This window comes from Lissotriton helveticus, chromosome 6 (assembly GCF_964261635.1).
Source record: "Lissotriton helveticus chromosome 6, aLisHel1.1, whole genome shotgun sequence".
NCBI lineage: Eukaryota > Metazoa > Chordata > Amphibia > Caudata > Salamandridae > Lissotriton > Lissotriton helveticus.
The window spans coordinates 1,672,256,782-1,672,276,866 of NC_136067.1; the positions used below are offsets into that span (position 1 = coordinate 1,672,256,782).

The 20,085-nt window shown below is 41.7% G+C and overlaps 1 protein-coding gene across 2 annotated transcripts in view; it reads right to left on the minus strand.

The window, feature by feature from the left end:
• Positions 1–20,085, minus strand: part of TMX4 (thioredoxin related transmembrane protein 4) — a 445,504-nt gene that overhangs the window by 246,127 nt on the left and 179,292 nt on the right. For both annotated transcript variants that reach the window (XM_078649523.1, XM_078649521.1), the window contains exon 4: positions 498–626. In XM_078649523.1, the coding sequence (XP_078505649.1) occupies positions 498–626 (129 nt within the window). The remainder of the gene's footprint in view (positions 1–497; positions 627–20,085) is intronic.

Below are 20,085 nucleotides of genomic sequence, written 5' to 3' on the forward strand. Positions count from 1 at the left end.
ATGCCCAGATCTGTAATTTAGGTCCACCACATTGCAGATCTATCTAGGTAATTTTATTCAAATGTGTGTAAAGGTTAAGGTGCAATTCGAAGACAACTACTCGTATTAGAACAATAACAAAGGAGCAGATGACAATGCACATAAAAGTTAATAAAAGATCAGACAAATAACTAAATAGGCAGGAAAAGCATCACTGATGCAGTGGGCAGTACTATAATGAGCAATACATTGGTGAACTTTACTTACGGGATGTTCAAAACCTAATGCAGCAGTCTAAGTTTTTCAAACAGAAACATTACTTCTGTTATTTGTCCACTATGAAACATAATTCATATTGTAATGTTTTCACAAGTGTTGTTTAACTTTTTATGGATATGTGAGAATCTTACTTGAAATGGTGGTTTTATTCGCTATCAACAGAGTCATTTAATCACCATTTGAGTCCTCAAATAATTAAGTCAATACAAAACATATGCATCGATTTAGAATTGTCTTACGTGATGGACGATGGAGATTTCCATCCAGTTATTGGCTCAACTCCTTCCCATTTTTTCAACATAATGTAGTTTTGAAGCTCTTCCGATGTTCGTGGACCACGATATTTGCGAAATACACCGTCCTTGGCACTACAGAAAGCAATTACAAAGAATTGTTAAAAATTTCAGAAATCTTCAATATGCCAACATTTTCTAAACTGGATGACTAGGTTAACAGAATAATTGATATGTATGCTAGGAAATGAGGATTACATATAAAAAAATACTTGTTTAATTGGTTTAATTAATTAAGCCACACCCACCTGTCGATTTGACTCCATATTGCTTTTCTGTCATGCTGCAATTTAACAAAATATGGCAAACCACTTAGTACCCTATTGCTCACCATATGATTTTTCCATCTGACCTTCCAAACACTGGAACCTTGCTAACCTTTTACAGGTTATACCTAAGCATAAAATTAGTCCAATCTGGCTGGAATATTCTGAAGTTTCTTGCTTGGACTATCAAAGAAAATCCTCTCATAAATTCCCTCAATCCGACACATGCAGATTGTCAATGCCTGATACTAAATGTAGCTTGAGTATGGAAAATGCCTTAGTTTTCAGCCAAAAAAAAGGACTGCAGTTGATCTAAAACTCTGTAACTTGATTAATGTGTGTGATGAGAAAGTCTATCTTGTGTCACAGGCCATGTTTCACATCCATTGGCTACCAGTGCAGCAGAAACCTATTAATTTCAGAGCAGGCTGCCTTTCACAACAGGCTTATTATAAGCCTAGTCAGTGCTTAATTGATAAAATGAAAGGAGTGCTGGTGCCAAAAGTAATGCTCAGAACCCCACTGCATGTGAAATTTAACATTGATGCCCTGAATATCAAGGTTGGTAATCTTAACTTAAGTCCTTATGCCACTTTAAACAACTACCAGACAATCCCTGCCCCTTAATTTTAATTTTGCAGGTTCCTGCTTTCAACCTTTGGGACAGTTTTTCCATCTTTCTCTTCCTCCATTTTTCTGATCCGTTTATTCTCCTTCAGTAAATGTATGATGAGGAAAAACAAACACTGATCCCCAAAATAAGTGCCAGTGGCCCCCACAGGCAACCACCAGCTCAAACTAAGAACTGAGCCTAGTACTCCTCTCTTTTTAGAGAAACTGGAAGTCTACTACCCCATCCCCATCCACATTTTATAACCAGATATCCATATCTTCGGCTAGTGGCCTATTTTATATGACTTTAGTTGGGTAGCCATGATCATAGTTCTAGTCACTATCTCATGCAACTCACCAACAGTCTCTGTAAGGCTCCATTTCTAACTTTCTGGTATTAAATGCCTTCATATTTGCAATCATGTTTTATTATGATAAGAATTCCACTTTTACTCCCATAGAACCGAGAGGCATTTGAATGCATGCCTGCTTTACAAATTTCTATATAATAACATAACATAATTCAATACACACCCCACTACAATGCAAGAAGACACTTTGAAACGATCCTACCTTCTTAGGTGATACTTCCTGTTTTAAGTAAGGGACAATTCGTTACTTTAAAAGTGACTGCTAATATCTCTACTACTTTGTTGATTAATACCATTGCGTTGACTCTAGGCAAAACAGAAATATACATATTGGATCCTATTCGCAAAGGAAAATTTGGTTGTAGACATACGACACACCTAAGTACTTTACGTGTGGAGATCTCCACTATACGTGCTAAGCTCTACCCACAAGTAAATCCAAGTCAATAGGTGAGGCAGAGGGCTTTCCAAGGTTTGAGAGGTTTGTGGATGCCTAGAAACATGAATGTTTATCAGCATTCACTAAGGTCTCTCCTTTGTCATTCTACCCTGGAAAGGATTGATTTTTACAGAAGTGAAGGACTGGCCAAAATCCTTGTCCAGGGTCAGATGGGTAATGGAACACACCCAGATTAATTGTGGTGTAGGAGAAAGAACATTCTCTTCTGTGGTAAAAATACAGAGGTATGTATGTATGTATGTATGTATAGACGTTCTTGTAAAGTGCTATCACTGTCACCCGACGGGCATCCTGGCGCTTAGACTGTTATGACACAGAGCGAGATTTTACCAACTTCTGATCTATTTACATTGTTCTGGGGAACAGGTGGGTCTTTAACTCTTTTTTTAAAGATGGAGAAGACCTCCAGGCCCCTAAGGCCCAACGGTAGAGAATTCCACAGCCGTGCTGCGGCAATCCTGAAGGAGCGTCCACCCATCCGGGTCCTCCGAAACTTGGGTACCACAACCAAGCGAGCCGAAGCTGATCGGAGTGATCTTGAGGGGATATACGAAGCAAAAAGGTCCTGCAGAGGGGCCGGGCCTTGACTGTGTAAAGCTCTAAAAACAATACACAGAGCCTTGAAGTTCACCCGTTGAGAAATTGGGAGCCAGTGAAGGTCCCTAAGTGCCTTCGTGGAAGAGTCCGAGCGACGTCGCGAGAGTGCCAGTTTAGCGGCACAATTCTGAATCCGCTGGAGTTTTCCTAGCACGGTAGTTGGGGCCCCTAGCAGCAGTGCGTTGCAGTAGTCAAGGCGATTTAGGATTATGCTCCGCACTACTTCTGGTCTTGCCTGCGCCGGAAGCAAGGGTAGAATCTTTCTCAGAGATCCCAGTAAAGCCATACACGTAGCCACCGTTTTATTTACTGAGGTGTCCAACTGTAGATCGGAACTGAACATGACCCCTAGATTCCGAACCGAGTCAGCGGGCAAACTAGTGCCTAGGAAATCGGGGGGCCAAAAACCCTGAGGTAAGGGTCTGGGGATCCGGTCCGAGGAACAGTGTAGTACCTCGGTTTTCGACCTGTTAAATTGGAGGGAGTTTTTCCCTAACCATTCTGCCGTGGCCCCCATGCATTGATGAAAGACCTCCTGTGACACCCCGCCCTTACCCTCAAACGAGAAGATAAGTTGGGTGTCATCAGCGTAATTGGTAACTGTTATGCCAAACAACTTGATCAGTGTGATCAGGGGACGGAGGTACAGATTAAAAAGGATAGGGCTGATGGCCGAGCCCTGGGGTACTCCCTGTCTCACCCTCTTGATGTTGGATTGGTAGGGCGGTAGTGCAACTACCTGGTGTCTTTGCTCGAGATATGACACCAACCATTCAAGGGCTGAGCCTGCCACCCCCACCTCTGTCAATCTCCTGATCAAAGTAGCATGGTTGACCGTGTCGAACGCGGCCGACATGTCAAGCAGCACTAAAAAGGTTGCTTGACCCAGGTCGGCCCGCGTCCGAAGGTCATCAAGAACAGTCACCAAAGCTGACTCTGTCCCGTGTGCCGGTCGAAACCCAAACTGAGCCACGTCCAAACAATCGTTCATCTCAAGAAAGTTGGAAAGATGTTTTGTGGCCAGTTTCTCTAAGATTTTGATAGGGAATGGCAGGAGGGAGATGGGCCTGAAGTTAGCTGGGCATGTGGGGTCCAGATTTTCCTTTTTGAGTAATGGGGAAACCACCGCCAGTTTCCAGCAGTCTGGCACTCGTGCCGAGGCGAGAGACTGACAGCAGATGGAGAACAATGGGGGAAACAACTCCTCACGACAGAGTTTCCAGAATCTGGGTGGTAGAGGGTCAAAGGGTGAGCCAGAGGACACCCCATCAGCCATAAAGCAAAAATCCTCAAAAGATGGTAGAGGGAAGTTGCTTAGCTCACCTGCTTTGATGCACTCCTTCCCATTTTCTGGCAAGATGGAGTCGTGTATGATACTGCCAGTTGAAGGGGGAAGGTTATTTAAGATATTGGTGATCTTATCCTCAAAGGCTTGTGCTAACAGATCACAGAGAGCTTGTGAAGCCGGGATGGCGTTTTTGGTACAGCCAGGATGGGCCAAGTCCTTTACGATCTTAAATAGGGCTTGGGATTTGTTAACAGCTGCCAGCAAAGATTCTTCTAGAAATCTGGCTTTGGCCAGCTTGATCTGGGTCTTATAAAATGCCAGTGCTTGTCTGAAGAGGACTCTATGTGATTCCAGGTACTGTTTCCTCCAGGTTCGCTCAGTTTGTTTGCATTGTAGCTTGAGCTGCCGGAGTTCTTCCGAGTACCATGGCATGGCAAGGTTGGTCCTATCTTTGATTTTCCGCACCTGGGCCAAAGAATCCAGAGAAGTAGAGATTTTCTGGCAAAGAGTCTCATAGCTCTCATCCACATTCACTCCCAGTGCAAAGCCTTCCGGCAGCAAGGAAGGCAGAGTGGCTTGTCTGAGGAGTCTGGACCACAGTCTCCCCGTTCTAATGCCCGCCGCACTCCCTTTCTTCAAAGAGGTGCTAGTACACGAGAGGGAGAACTGGACAAGGGCATGGTCCGTCCAACACTGTGGCAGAACGTCAAGAATTGAAGTTTATCCGGCATCAGCAAAAAGTAGATCGAGAATATGACCCTTAGCGTGGGTTTTGGAGAGAACTAGTTGTTCTAGCTCAATGTTGAGACACGCTTGTACCAGTTCTTCATAGGCCATCTTAGTTGATCCTCTGAGCACAGATTGAAATCCCCCAACACCATCATCTTTGTGTGGGAGTGGGAGAGATCATATACCAAATCAATGAGCTCAGGAACCGCCGATAGTGGGCAACCCGGGGGTCTGTAGCATAGTAGACCTGTACCATTTGGATCTTTAATATAGCTGTGTTGCTGGCATGGTTGCCACTCTCTGACTTTGCCTTCATGAGTGAAGGAAGAACTGGATAGACGATTGACTGAATGGCGTCTATGAGAAGAGCTTCTATGTACCTCTATAGGAGAGTGAGTTAATATACTGATTTCAGGGATTGATAACAGGAAATGGTTGCGAAGGATTCCAGGAGAGTAAAACCAGTTCACCAAAGTTCTACAGGGAAGCAATTTAGGTTTAGAATAGGTTTCTGACACAAATATAACAGATTCTTAAATGCAGGGTGCCACCAGAATGCAGTTAATTCAAAATGTCCTGGTATTTTCTTGGGTCACTTTTTAGGTGATAGATGTATGCTTATTTTGGATTGTAAAACTCTTAGCTAGAAAAGTATCAAATGTAGATGTTCAAACTGTATACATGTTCAAAATCTGGGCAAAGACAGAAGGTATAATGTATCAACACAGATGGTCAGTGTGGATTCCAAAAGCAAGAATAATTTTGACCAGTGGAAATGTATACAAGCCAAGTTTTTAATCTCAAGAAAGGGCTGTATGACCATTATGGGGAGGATTAGCTTTACTCTTTTTAGTAAGACATGATAGGGAGCCAGGGTGCTAAATTTTTCTGACATGAAGTTAGTTCCTCTATATTCTTTGATGAGGCTTATCGGAGGTGCCCCTGTTATCAATTAAATATGTGGTTAGGATTGAATAAAGATGAACATGTAACTTTAAATATATTCACATTTTGTGGCAAAATTAAAATAAATTAAGCTATTTTTGAGGGCGGACCTGCACACCTGACTCCAAAGTTTTTTTATCAAACTTTCATAAATGTATTCAGCTTTTAACTGTATTTAGCGTGCTATTCACGTTTCAGGTTTAGCCCCCAAACAGGGAACACGAATTTGAATTCATCCTTGGCAGCTCATTGGATTAATACTATGCATACAATTCCCCAGTTGAGGTACACTATTCTTGAAAAGGTACATATAACCCCTGGAAGTGAGATTAACACCATGTTAGCACGAAGGGAGACTCATTGAATTAAATATCTAGGTACCATTACACCACAGGGTCTCAATGATCAACATGAATTACTATGCTTTCTCTAAAATATTCTGGAAGTCTGATTATTCTGGTTGCTCATATTTAAAAAGATTTGTTATATTGTACAGGATTTGCACTCAGCATAATTTTTCTCTGTTATATCTGTTTTATTGTACACTAAGTAGAAATATAAAGAATACCCTGTCTTAAAAACAGCCAATGGCTGGTGTAAGTAATACTGGAAGTGGTCTGGGTAAGGGGGTCTGCTATTCACCAATCACTATATGGTACAAATGTACCTACTAAGTCACACAATTTTAAACCGTTTAGATGAACTTGTAAACACACTCAAATATGTCAAGCAGAAGAGTTTTGTATCTTGTTAAAAAATTAATCAAGAATGATTTATTTACCTCCCAATGGGGTTACAATCTAACATGTTATCACACAATTAAAAAGAATTTTAAAAAACTCATACATGATTATGCATTCATAAAATAAGTCAAAATTTAATCAAAAAAACAGTCGGCATAATCATGTATGAGTTTTTTAAAATTCTTTTTAATTGTGTGATAACATGTTAGATTGTAACCCCATTGGGAGGTAAATAAATCATTCTTGATTAATTTTTTAACAAGATACAAAACTCTTCTGCTTCACATATTTGAGTGTGTTTACAAGTTCATCTAAACGGTTTAAAATTGTGTGACTTAGTAGGTACATTTGTACCATATAGTGATTGGTGAATAGCAGACCCCCTTACCCAGACCACTTCCAGTATTACTTACACCAGCCATTGGCTGTTTTTAAGACAGGGTATTCTTTATATTTCTACTGTTTGAACCCCCCGCCCTGTACAAAAGCAGGGGTACCTCCAAACATTTTGACGCATTATTGTACACTAAGCAACGTCTGTATCATGAGGGAAATTATGAATAATACATCTTTTGTATGTGCTTTGCAAGGGTGTTTTCTTTTTAGCCTTTGAGGATGTCCTTGGTCTTGGGGAGGCGTTTTGGATTATTTGATGAGTGCTTTTAGCTTTGGTGTTCATTCCACACACACAGGTAGTTATACACTCTGTTAATTTTAATGTATTCTGCTTGTTGACTTGTCGGGAATGATTGTGTGTCTTGTGGTACAATAAAGTTTAAAGCTGGACGCACTTAGTTGATAGTGGCTCCTTTAAATTAACATGCACTACACGTATGATGCAATCACGTCGATTACAGGTTGGTACAATCTCTCATGGAGTTTTGTTTGGCAGCGTTCTGATGCAGACCATTGTTGCGCGGCGTTACGGGGCGTGACGACCCAATACTGAGTTCTACTAGGTGGCGTTCTGACACAGAGCGTTTAATCGGTGAGTTGACCGACATTTAAGCTAATACATAACAAATATGCGGGGAGGCATATAGTTTTATAATTACCTTGTTTGCTTATTGCAGATTGAGAATCTTGCATCTTGTTTTGACAGTTCGGCACAACACTCTGTTGCTTAAACCGGTATGCGCTAAAACACTTGGGAAGGCTATTGCCACATTATGTATGTCAGATATTGGTAACATTATATAGGTCATTATGCATCACGCATGATTCTGTATTTGCAGAACTTGGGTCAGAGAGGATTCTTTGGCTTGTAGACGATTTAAACGTGATGGTGGGTAAGCGTTACGAGTCTTGGATATGGCAGAAAACAATTGTGCTTTTGCGGTTGTGGTGAAGGGGAACTGCTGTTTCATTTCCACATTAAGTTCTTTCTTTCACTCATGAACAGAGTTTCTTTCTTTTTCTTTTTTCACTCATGAAGAGTTTTCTCTTTTCCCTTGGGTTGTATATCCGTCTTCACTCTTGAAACACTCACAGCGTTTTATTACACAATCACTTTTTCTTGAGTGCAAATCCTATCTCAGGAGTATTTTTTGAATTGCTTATTCTGTACATTTACAGTGACTTATCTTCAGTTGAAATTCATAATTTGTTACATGTTTTACTTTTTATTGGTGTAGATACAATGTTAAACATTTGATATGTGATAATACTTGAAGAATGGTAATTGGATGAATATAATAGAAATTGACCATTCCAACTTGTGTACTTTTGAGTATGTTTTTTTAAATGCTTTAATGAAGATTGTTTTAAAGTGGTACTGAATAATTGGTTTAATCACAAGGGAGACTTTCTAGTCTTAACCTGTGCTTCACGCAGGCCGAGAGTTCTCTCTAGGCCTTCTTCCATATAAATTAAAATGAAGCCAGAATGCACTTATGTTCTGGTGTACATATATGAATTCTTATGTATTTGCCTTCACAATAGGCTAGCAAACAATGTATAACCCTGCAAATATACATTGGTATTTTGCTATTTAAATAAGAATAATATAGACTTTAAATGGTGATGTGGCGCATAATTCACTTTTCATTCGTTGGGGTGCATCATAAGCACGCGTAGTCTGCACCCGCATATCTTCCTTTGTTGTATTAACCTGAGACAGTAAACATGAACCATAATAACGTGCATTGCAGTGTATTAGGGATATTTCAATGTAAATGTATAGAGATTAACGTTGAATTCATATGTGATTAGCTGTAAACATTAGCATGTAGAATTTCTTGTATGCTGCTTAAAATTATTTGCGTATTTGATGTGCTTATGTAACGTGTTGATTTAGAAGTAAGAGAGACTGTGGCCTAACAGCTAGGGCGGTCGGCCTCGGAGCTGGGGAACTGGGTTCGAGTCTCGGCAGGAATGCTCAACATTCTGTGATTCTGGGCAAATCACTTAATCTCCCTGTGCCTAACAAAAATGAATGTGTACCTCTGTAACGTAACTGGTGCTCATGTAAAGTGTTCCGATACCTTCGGGTCCAGTTCTTGCTATATTAAACTCCCCCCCCCTCCCAAAAAAATAAAAAAAATAAAGAAGTACTCAGTAAAGAGTGTTCATTTTATATGTCATTTTATAATGCGTGCGTGCCATTTTCTTATGTTGCCCATATTTCTGTAGGACTGAAATGCATTTTCCCTGGAAGCTCTCGCATTAGATGTAATAATGAATTGTATGTGCATGTTGCATTTGTTCCTTCTCACGTTTCTGTTGCAGGTGGAAGAATCATCCTTGTTAGTTAGAATAATGTAATTGTTTTAGGAGTTAGGCTGAGGGAGAAGAGGATACATTGAGCGTTGATGCTGATAGTGGAGAACTTTTGCACTTTCTCATCGGAGTGAGCCTGGGAATCAAAGTCATCTCGCAAAAGCTTGGGAGCATTGGTGTCTATGGAAAGTTACCTATGAGGAGGTGGCTGAACTGGATGGTGTGATCCACAAGGGACCCTGGGATACTACCTGTGGTATTGATGTATCGTAGCTAGACAAAGTGTCCGGGGACTTCTGCCTTGCCTTGAGAGAGAGAACATCTTGGAATGAGCTCTGTCATAGTAGCTTTATGCTGCTTGGCGCAACGGATGTGTAGAGACTTCTTAGGAAGGTTTCACATGCTGACACCTTAACTAATCTTCCCTTCGGAAATGCTATGTAGGGATGTCACATTAGTGCTAGTTTAGGGACAGATTAATGCTTTATACCGATGAACTTCTGTTGAACGGGAATTTAGATGTCTGTTCAATAATCTTTTGTCTCCTGATTCTCAAACTAATCCTTTTGTGCATGTTGCACCACCTTAACTTCATCCGTAGACTGGTTTGGTATTAGTTCCAATGTATTTCTACACCCTCACTTTGAGGTGCCTGTACATCCAGTTATTCTTGACTTTGTATTAAACCAACTAAACTTAATTGGGAGTCAGTGATTCTTAAGAGTCATGGTAAATTGGAACTGAAATGATTGGTCTGCTAACAATTCTTCCCCCTCATGCTTTCATGCTGAGAATCAGAACTATAGACTCGAGTTTACAGAGCGGATCTAGACCATGGAACCCGGCTCCTTAAAAGGCATGATCAGTATTTATTTATGGATGGCTGTGTATAGCATGAAAGGCTATGACTATGCCTTTGCATTCACTATTTGTAGGCCACGATTCTTGCAGTGTAAGTGGAGATACAATACACTGTATACTTATGACACATATGGAGGATCCAGTCGATGAAATGACACCTTATGAGAAAAGTTACATAGGGGATTATAATAAGAGTTCAGGATAACTTTCCCTCAGCAGAGCTGAAAGAGCGAGGTCCCTTTCCCTTGTATTTGGTACACATAACCATATAGTATACAGTTTGCTGAAGGGTAAATGTGAAATTAGTACCACCGCTATACAGATTAAGGCGCAGCGGACCTGAGAGTTATACCAAATACATTTTAAGTGAATATGTGACTCAAACCTTTAGAGAGAGGAGACGTCATTCACCATTATGAAAAATTACGTTTCTGATCTGCGGTTACAAACATTGAGGTTCTACAAGTTGTATGATTTCAGACATATCAGAACGCATTGTCAAAGACTGCAATTGGTCAAACAACAAGACTGGGTTACAGAAAAATGTATAGCGATCTCAGGTATACTAAACTAGATTAAGCCACATCGGTACCAGGATAGATGTAAAAAAAAGGACAGATAATCAAAAAGACAGGTAACATGTAAGTGATTGTATACATTACAATGAAGTTTGTGGCAAATGATTTGGAAAAAAATCTAATGTTTTTATGGACAACCTGTTTAGACTGTGACTGCATTGACTTCCATCTTGAGCCTCTCTGTAACACTGAACTTTCAGCACAGACAAGTACATTGGTTACTAAGTGTGAAAGAAGAAAGCAGATACCGCAACATCGAAACTTTTGCAGAAATTTTTCTTGGAATAATGAAGGAAACTGGAAAGTTATCTACTGAAAGGGAACAGTATTTGAGACTGAGAGATTAATGATATGACATCCCTATACCTTCTAGAAGTTGGCAGAGTATCTTGTATTTGAAGTGAGTACAGGAAGCGTATTGTGGAAAGTCTTTGAGGTTGTGCATATGATGCATGCAATCTTTAAAGTCAATGAAATCCCACATAACTGTAACAGACATGGGTCAGCTAGAAAGTCGTTTTGCTGGGCATTAACCAGTGTCACAAGGATTTTGGCAGGAAAGGAAACTATAGGTTGATTGTTGGATGAGATGTTAGGATCTAGGGTAGATTTATTGAGAAGGGGGGAAATGGTGGCTTGTTTCCATATTCTCAGGAACTGTAGATGACTGAATAGAGAGTTTGAGTTTGGTCGGGGGGAAATAGATTGTGAGGCTAGCTTTTCAAAACAAGGAACTCAAGGGTCAATAGGGAATCTATATCTGATGGAGTTAGTTCAATCAATGGTGGTCTGGGGGATGATAGGTTCAAGGGACCAGAGAAAGGAGATAGAGGTAGAGCATAGCAGAGACTCATTGTTCAATGTGTTGTCAACTGAAGGAGAAACATTAAAGTTGGCATATGTTTGAGTACTTTTATCATAGCAACAAAGTAGCCATATTGGTGCAAAGTTTAGGGGAGGGTGTGATATTACTATTACTGGTCTTAGGTTTGAGGAGGGACAGAAACTCTAAAAAGGTTTCTCAGTGAATGGCAGCTTTGTAGGTAGCCTTTGTTGAACTGTCATAAGAGCTCCAATTTTTTGCAGTGGCTATTTGAGCTGAAGATTTCCTCATTATACTAGGGAGCAGCGAATGTGGGGCAGTGTTATATGAACTGTTTGACAGCTCCCAAAGACAGGAGGGCTTTGTTGAAACAGGAGTTAAAAAGTAGAGTGGAACAGGAAGGTTTATTGGGGAGATCAGGGTGAAAGAAGTCCAAGGTAGTTAGCAAGTTAGCAGCTTGGTCTTTGGATCAGGCTCTTATGTGCTCTTAATGTGTGGGTGGGCTTTAGTTGAAGAAGCGTGAGTGTGTAAAGATTGGGTCAAGTGTGAAGCTAGCTTTATGAGTGAGAGATAGGACATTTTGTAGTAATCCAAATGTTGCAAGTATTTCTGTAATAGGAGAGGCGTAGTTGAGCACTGATATCTTCTGGGATCGAGAAGTAGGAAAATGTAAGAACTAGCCGGGCAATAGAATTACCCAAGTGGTTGGAGAACCTGGATTTAGGTTCTGTAGCATGATATATCACAAATCGCTAAAAGGAAAGAGTGGGAGGAATGTGAAGATTGGAGAACAAGGCTTCAGCTTTTGTGTGAGGAAACCTAACCCAGGCCAAGTTTCTGCTAGTTAAAGGACATCAGGTTCATGTGAGTATAGGAAATTACATAAATCAAGGCTGTGCCTGCGCAGGGGTTTAACTTTAATTAAATTGCAGGAGGGTTTTGAAGAGGAGTTATTTTTCAAAACTGGCAAATAAAATGAAAAAATTGACTAAATGGAATATAACTTAAGTGAGTACCACTGAGATCCAACCAAGCAGTCAGTCAATCACGCATATTTCTATGCAGGATTATGAAATTTTAAAAAGAAAATGACTACAAACAACTTATGTATTCTCAGCATTTTTACAAGATGGTGGGCAAGCCTACTGTGTGGAACAAAACAGCAGATTGTCTGACAATACACCATTCAGAAAACAATCATGGAACAGGGTATCTGCCGATGTAGAAGAAGAGCCGAAACCTTTGGAAAGCATATAATCAACTGGAATATTCAAGGAATACAGTAATTCTGAACTTCACCAATTACAGTTAGTAGGAAAACAATAATGTGAGAATCTGTATAGAATAATGCAGGTTAAATTCCAGGACTGATAATTACACAAAAGCAAGAATTCATGATGCATTAATCCTTTCAACAGAATTTCATGTGTGTGACTCAAGGCATGTCGAGATCCCAAGTGACAATTAAATGCTTAATGACAAAAAATCTAGGACTCTTACCTTTTTGGCAGGATTATTGAATAACACAAACACAGTTTGCTGAAAGTGCTAGAATGATGGAAACTACAATGTCTAAGGTTATCCCTAGGTAAATGCCTATTCTGCAGAAGAAGTGTCAAGTACAAAGTGCACATTGTATCAGCAGAAGGAATTACATAGTATGCGAATGTTTTGGCTAAATGAGCACTGTACAGTGTCAGCAAGCACTCAAACTATTAATATTAGCTCATGCCCATGCTCGGTTATGATCATTCCTCCGCATTGATGGCATTGAAGACCATTCACATTCACAAGAAGAGTTTTATCTGTCTCAGGGAAGAACTATCTAGCACACAAACTGGTGTTTCTAGCACTCACTCTGAGACATTCCAAAATTACCTCTTTGGAGCAAAATTCACAGTACAAACTGAAAACAATACATTCTAAAGAAATCTATTGCTGAATGCAACTGGGCACAGATGGATAACCTTGTTATCCTTCTATAATTTACAATTCCACTATTGCCTTATAAAGTATAGCATCAACACTGATATTCTGTCCCGGAGAGCACACCCATTAAAACCTTAAGAAGATTGTGCTGAATGATGTGAATAAGAAATAAAAGCTGTATATACTAATTGATCAGTAGGAATCCATGATTTAAAATCAAATAGGCACCATTGGCTGAAATAACAACAAAGTAATACCAGATGTACATGATAGTCATATAAATCTGGATATTAGCAGACGATCCAGATTGACTAAAGATGATATCAAACAAGCAAGCATGACTAATCATTGAAATGCTAAATGCCAAGAAGAATGGACATTTCCTTGATACACTGAACAGTGACAATCCAGAAGCATGTATAATACTATAAGATTGGAAAATTTGGTTCTGCAGACATTAATCTTGTACAAAGAGTTAACCAAAACAAGGTAATTGTCCAAGAATAGAATTATATGAAGAATACAGAAAGCAAGTTCTGCGAGCACTTCCAGAACAGAATGGACATCTAGCAAACGGAGAAGAAACTTGTGAGGTTGATATTTCACTGGTCTTTTTTTGGAATAGTAGTGGAGACATACTATAACAAGCATTTGCAATGCAATCAGTCTTGCCTCTGGGACCTTGTATGTATTTTGCTATGCAGCACATTAGCCTGGGTGCTGAAACATCTACTGTTCTTTAACATGGAGGAAAAATCAGCACCAAATTTCGTGACATGCCAGATATAGGAACACATAGAGAGAAATATTGCCTTTCAGCAGGAAATGATATAATCCAAAGCTCTGTTTTTATTATAAAATCAGGGCCTTCGTTAGGATAATCCATAGTTTAGAATGGTTTACGCAGTCAAAGGCTGCTGTAAGATCTACGTAAGCCATATACAAATTCCCCCCTTCTCATTCATGTATTTGCCCATCAAGAGGGTCAGATTAAGGGCCTGTGGCGTGGTACCCAGGCTCTCCCTGAACCCGAATTGGAGATCAGATAATGTATTATTGTCATCTGCCCATTGCTGTAAAAGACCAAGAATAATACGTCACGCTACTTTGCCCAAAGAGCCTAACAAAGATATGGGACGGTTGCAAAATGGGCTCTGACGGTCTCCTTTCTTAAATATCGGGACCAGAATTGAGTCTGATCACGATTCAACAAGCCCCACTGCACAGGATGCTTCCAGGACCTGTGTCAGAATTGGAGTCCATAGATCCATGTTGAATTTAAACAGGTCTACAGGGACCCCATCGGGGCCTGGCACCTAAGGCATGCTCGACTTCCAACACAGTAATGTCAAGGACTATGGGGACGATCTTGGACTTAAAATGGGAGCTTAGCCTCTCTTGTTCTTTTAACAAGCTTTCTTCATTGGTGCTTAGTCCAAATATCTGCGAGAAGTCTGGTACCCATAGCGCTTCGTCTATGGCTACTTCTATTTTTGGATTGTCCCTAGCTTCTAATAGAAAAGGGGATTTAATGGTTTGCCAAAAGGCTGCACTATCCATCACCGTACAACTCTTATGTAGTTCTTCCCATAATACGTTTTTTAATTCGTTTTTTTTGTTTTTATAGCCTGGTTATACACCTTTCTAAGGAGGGCAATTTCTTGTTTGTCCCTTTCTGCTTTATGTAGGGCAGATTTTAAGTCAGAATATGCTTTAGTACAGGCTTTGTTAAACCATACTTTAGTTTTATCCTTTTTGTTCTGAAGAATACACAGGGCACCTTTTACTGCTCTTGTTATGGCCTCAAAGTTACTCAGGATCTCTTGAGAAGAAGAGTTAGGATCGAAACATTGCTCTATAGAATTGAGAGAGATTTTTACCATCTCTGTTGTGATCTGGAGTGGGTCAGCTTTTTCCCACTTGAGCGAGTACCCGTTCAACCTATCCAGGGTCAATTTTTTTTTTGCCCGAGTGTTCTGGCTAAATTGCTCCTATTTGGTTACTAGGGGTACGATAATGTAACACTATTTGGAAAGTGGTCGCTGATAGCAATGTCGTGAGCTTTAAAATTCAGTATGTGGGACACAGCATAACTCGATATGAATATAAAATCTATGATGATACTGGCTCCTCTGCCATTGAAGGTCTGTGTCAGCGAAACTGAAGGTGCCACTAGTTCGTTGGCCCAACCAATTTCCAGAATGAATAATGTCTCATTCAGGCAATCCCCACTTATTGTATGCGTAAAGTGTGGTAAGTTATTTCTGTTTTCATCTATCAAGCCACAGGTTGAATTATCATTATACACGCATGGTGTTAAATTAAAGTCTCCGCCCCATATTACGGAAATGTTTTTAGTGTTCTTATATTTAAAATCCATAAAGATGGAGCGGATCTCTTTTAGAACTGCAATCAGCTGGGCCTTGTGCATATTATTGTAGAAATTAATCAACACATAAGTATCATATTTGTTTGCGCCAAGGGTAATTATTTGAAAATTTGGTTCCAATTTAAGGGGAACTATTTCTTTGAACTCTAAAAGATTGAAAATAAATGTTGTCAGGCCTCCTTTGGCTCTCCCTGAGGTAGAGGGAATCACAGGCGAGAAATAGGTCTTATATCCCTCCATGTGTATGACCTGTCCTCCTGCCTAACCAATGGAGCGATTTATTTCTCAGCGATTCCCAGGTTTCTTTTTCTAATGGGCCCTTTTTTGGCACGTTAGCCATAATGATTATGTAAGGGGTAGCATCAGGTAGTAAATCTACATTTTGATCTATTCCAAATTTGTCCTAGGTTTCACCTAAGAAGAGGGGTCCTGAATGTTGGGGGGTCTGTGACACTCGGGCAAGGGGGTTGGATCTGTAAGCTTCTCCTGTCCTCGTAGTATCCCTATGCCCGTTCCCAAAGTCTGTAGTGGTTGATAGGTTGCTCATCCTGATCTGTGGGGGAGGGTCATTTCCAGCTGCATTTACACTATCTAGGGGGTTATCAAACTCATCAATGTAAATTTTTTGGGTGCCTATATCTGTCACACATGATTGCCCGGTTTGCATGTTATTACCTCTATTTACCAAACCTGGCTTGAGAGATGTCCATTTCCTGTTGTTACCTTGGTTAATTTTACTAGTCATACACTATTCAATGAGGGTCAATCTGGCGCCCATATGATCTTCAGGTCGTCACTGTGAGCGTCACATCTTTTACTAGCATCTTCTTTACCTTTATGGGAGCCTTTTCTTGACCCTACTCTTTTTTTCCCTTGTTGGCTCAGTTTCGTCGCAATAAGCAAAATGGGTTTCATTAGTTTTTTACGGCCCTCACCTGTGACTTGTTCAACAATTATTTTCTCACCAGGGGCTGGATTCTTTTGTTTCTTTTGAGGAGGTTGTAACGAGAGTCACTTGATAGAATCTCCTCAGAAAGCTGCTGAACACAGCCATTCAAGACTGAGTTAGACTTTAAGCCACGCCCGAAGTGTCAGAGGCTTTGGGTTGTTCAAGTTCAGAAATTGTGCACGATGTGCCTGCCTCTAATGATTCCTCCACAGAGGATATCTGCTTGTCCAGGGCCCCCATTGCCCCTGTAAGATAGCTCAGTAAGGTTTATTGTGTGTCAACAAACAACTTCCTTTTACGCATGGCTAGTTATGTTACAGGAGACAGCTCTATACTCGGTACGATGTACAAGGACCCAAGTTAATCCAAGTAGTGCTACTTCCTCCCCACGGACTGATAACCAAGTCCACAGTTAAATCAAACAATACTATGACAATATAAATTCAAAGTGCACTCGGCACGGCCCGAAATTGCAGAACAAACAATTGCCAAAAATACAGTGAGTTAGATCGCTTGATCAGGAAGTTCGATTTCCTTACTGTCAGTTAGTGTCCAGATGTCTCGTGCAAAGGCATAGAGAATGGCCCAGCCCAGCCTCATCCAGGCTCAGACGGGTAAAGACGGGCCCGCCCATGGCCCGGGCTTGGCCCGGGCGATCCCGCGCGCGTTCTGCACTGCGGTAGGCCATGGTAAGTTTTTAACGTGGTAGGCTGGTACAGCTTCTCACGCGAGACCGCGCTGCCCTCTGGGGAATGGATTCACTGACAGTCGGCGGTCCTGCGTTCCGGAGCAAGAGTCAAATGCGGGGTCCAATGATGTCGGGGCAGTGTTCTAGCAACGGGTCAGGCAGCAAAAACAGATCGGCAGGTTGCAACCACAGTAATCCTGTCCAGGTAAGGGCGATCATTGACAGAAAAAGGAAACGTTTATAATTTTACACCTATGACTTTTCCAAATGTTTGCTGTAGTATTAACAAGACAATTATTCCAATTAATTATAAGCATTTGGCAAGAGGTGATATAGAAGATGGTGTCATATAAGATAATTCTTAGTAAAAGTGGCACTTTTCTGTGAGTTCAATAAGCTAGTGCTTCATTCCCGCATCATCGCCTCTCTTTTTGGTTTTAGGAAGTAATTTCTAAATCTCTAAGGGGGTGTGACCAACCGCTGAAGATGGTGAACGTGTCTTACAAAGGCGCCCTCCTGGCACTCTGGAATAATTAGTTATCCATCTGCAATTAATCCTGGGCCCCTGATAACACACACTTGGCTGAGGGATGCCTGGGTCCCTGGCAGTAACATCGGCGCAACCCCCGCTTAGCCAGACTGCATGGTAGAGATACCAGAGGTAGCTCCCACATGGGCCACAGCCCAGACCATAAGAGCTGCTGCACCTCGCCGACCCCTTACACCTGCTGTGACTCACCCTGCAGGATGTGGCTGCCTGATTGAAGTGTGGGCTCTCCTCTGGGCGGTTCGCTGGTGACTTCCAGCATGATTCTTTTGCAGCCACTGCTCTCTTGCTGAAGCCCTAGCACGCCGGCCTCCAGGCGACATGCTCCGGAGCCTGGGACAGGATAGTGCTGATCCCCCTGCCCGACACAGTGAGTCAGAACGAGTTCAATCGCCAAGAGCAGATGAGCTGTGCAGGCCCTACATGACTAAGAGGAGGTGAGGTACAGGGGTGCTGGCTATGGACCTAGCCCAGTTTGGAGAGGTGTGGAGAGAGGAGCTAAGTAGCCGGGGGCGATCGCCCTGAGCATCATGTGTCAATCATCAGTGGGGGCAGTTTGCCCTGTCTCCTGGGAATCCTCTGACACTTACTGGGACATCTGGTAGCAGAGTGCTTGACCTGAGGCTGGAATGGGATCCATGGCACACCCTGCAGGTACGTGTGTGAATCGGGGGAGGGACGAACAACTATGAGTGAGGCCTTGTTAAAAGCGTGCAGAGCCTGAACTGCCATTTCCTTACTGCATGGACACTTTAAGCTGCCCTATCCACCTTTTAAACCTCATTGCAATTTCGAGGTGTGCAGGCCACTGCAGTTATTGCAGTCAAGCTCTCCTGCGGCCCCTAGTGTGTGGCACCGTGCGGCCTCCAATGAACTGGGGTCCCGCTTGCCAACTACGTGAATGGTGTACCCACGAGGCCAAGTACACCGCAGGAATATTTTCCGACACAACTTATTTGGGTAATACCTTCTGAGATAATAACCCGCTTGAGATGATCCTAATATAAGGCAGAGTCCCCATGCCAATACCTACATGTCGCTAATGCCTACACTCCTGGAGGATTCAGTATTTAGAGATACCCGAGGTACTGGCATCAACACTACAAATAAGACCACAGCCTCCATGCCACAAGTGGGAGGCATTTAAGGTTGTGAACAGAGGGGTGTCTGTCGCTATGGCAACAGGAACCAGACATTACGTTATCTGTAAGCTTAGAGACACGATGGGAATCCTTGAACAGGAGGCAGTACATTACCCCACATGCTTAGTAGCCCTACAGGACACTAGAATACAATATGTGGAAACCTTAGAGCACTTGATGCTTATTGGATACAAAACGTACACACATTGCACTCCAGAACAGATAGGGCCAGTATGCTTCTTGCCCGCATGATCCAGCCACAACTGTCCCTTACACCGCTCTTATCCATCACTTCACTTACGGGGACACACTGCACTACACAATTGGACAATAAAGGCGCCTTTCGCTCTTATTATGCAAACCTGTACAGGGCTAATCCCACACTGCCCCTAGCGTCGAGGGATAGATTCTTGAGTGATTTGAGACTCCCATGGGTCTTCAACGAAGCGCTTGGGTTATTAGTGGCTCCCATAACACCATAAGAACTGCACACTGCAGTCAAGGGGATGGCACTAAGCAAGACACCAGGCATAGATAGTCTGCATATCGAATTCTATTCTACTTTTGCCACATGGTTAGTTTCTCATTTAGAGAAGCTTCACTTCCCTGCTAAAGCCCAGCTGGGCCCCAGGTGATCTCTCCTCTTACAGAGAACTATCTCTCTTGACCTCAGGATACAAAATCCTTAGCAAGGTGCTCACCCAGAGGCTGCTCCCATTGCTCCCAGATTCATCGCACTTAGACCAGAGTGGCTTTGTTCCCCACAAAAGTACCTGTCTGAATATTCGGCGTCTATACCAGGTTATAGTAATAGCACACAGTCCTTTTCCTAACACTGGCTGCCTCTCATTGGACCTACAGCAGGCATTGACTATCTGGACTGGGACTACATGTTCTCA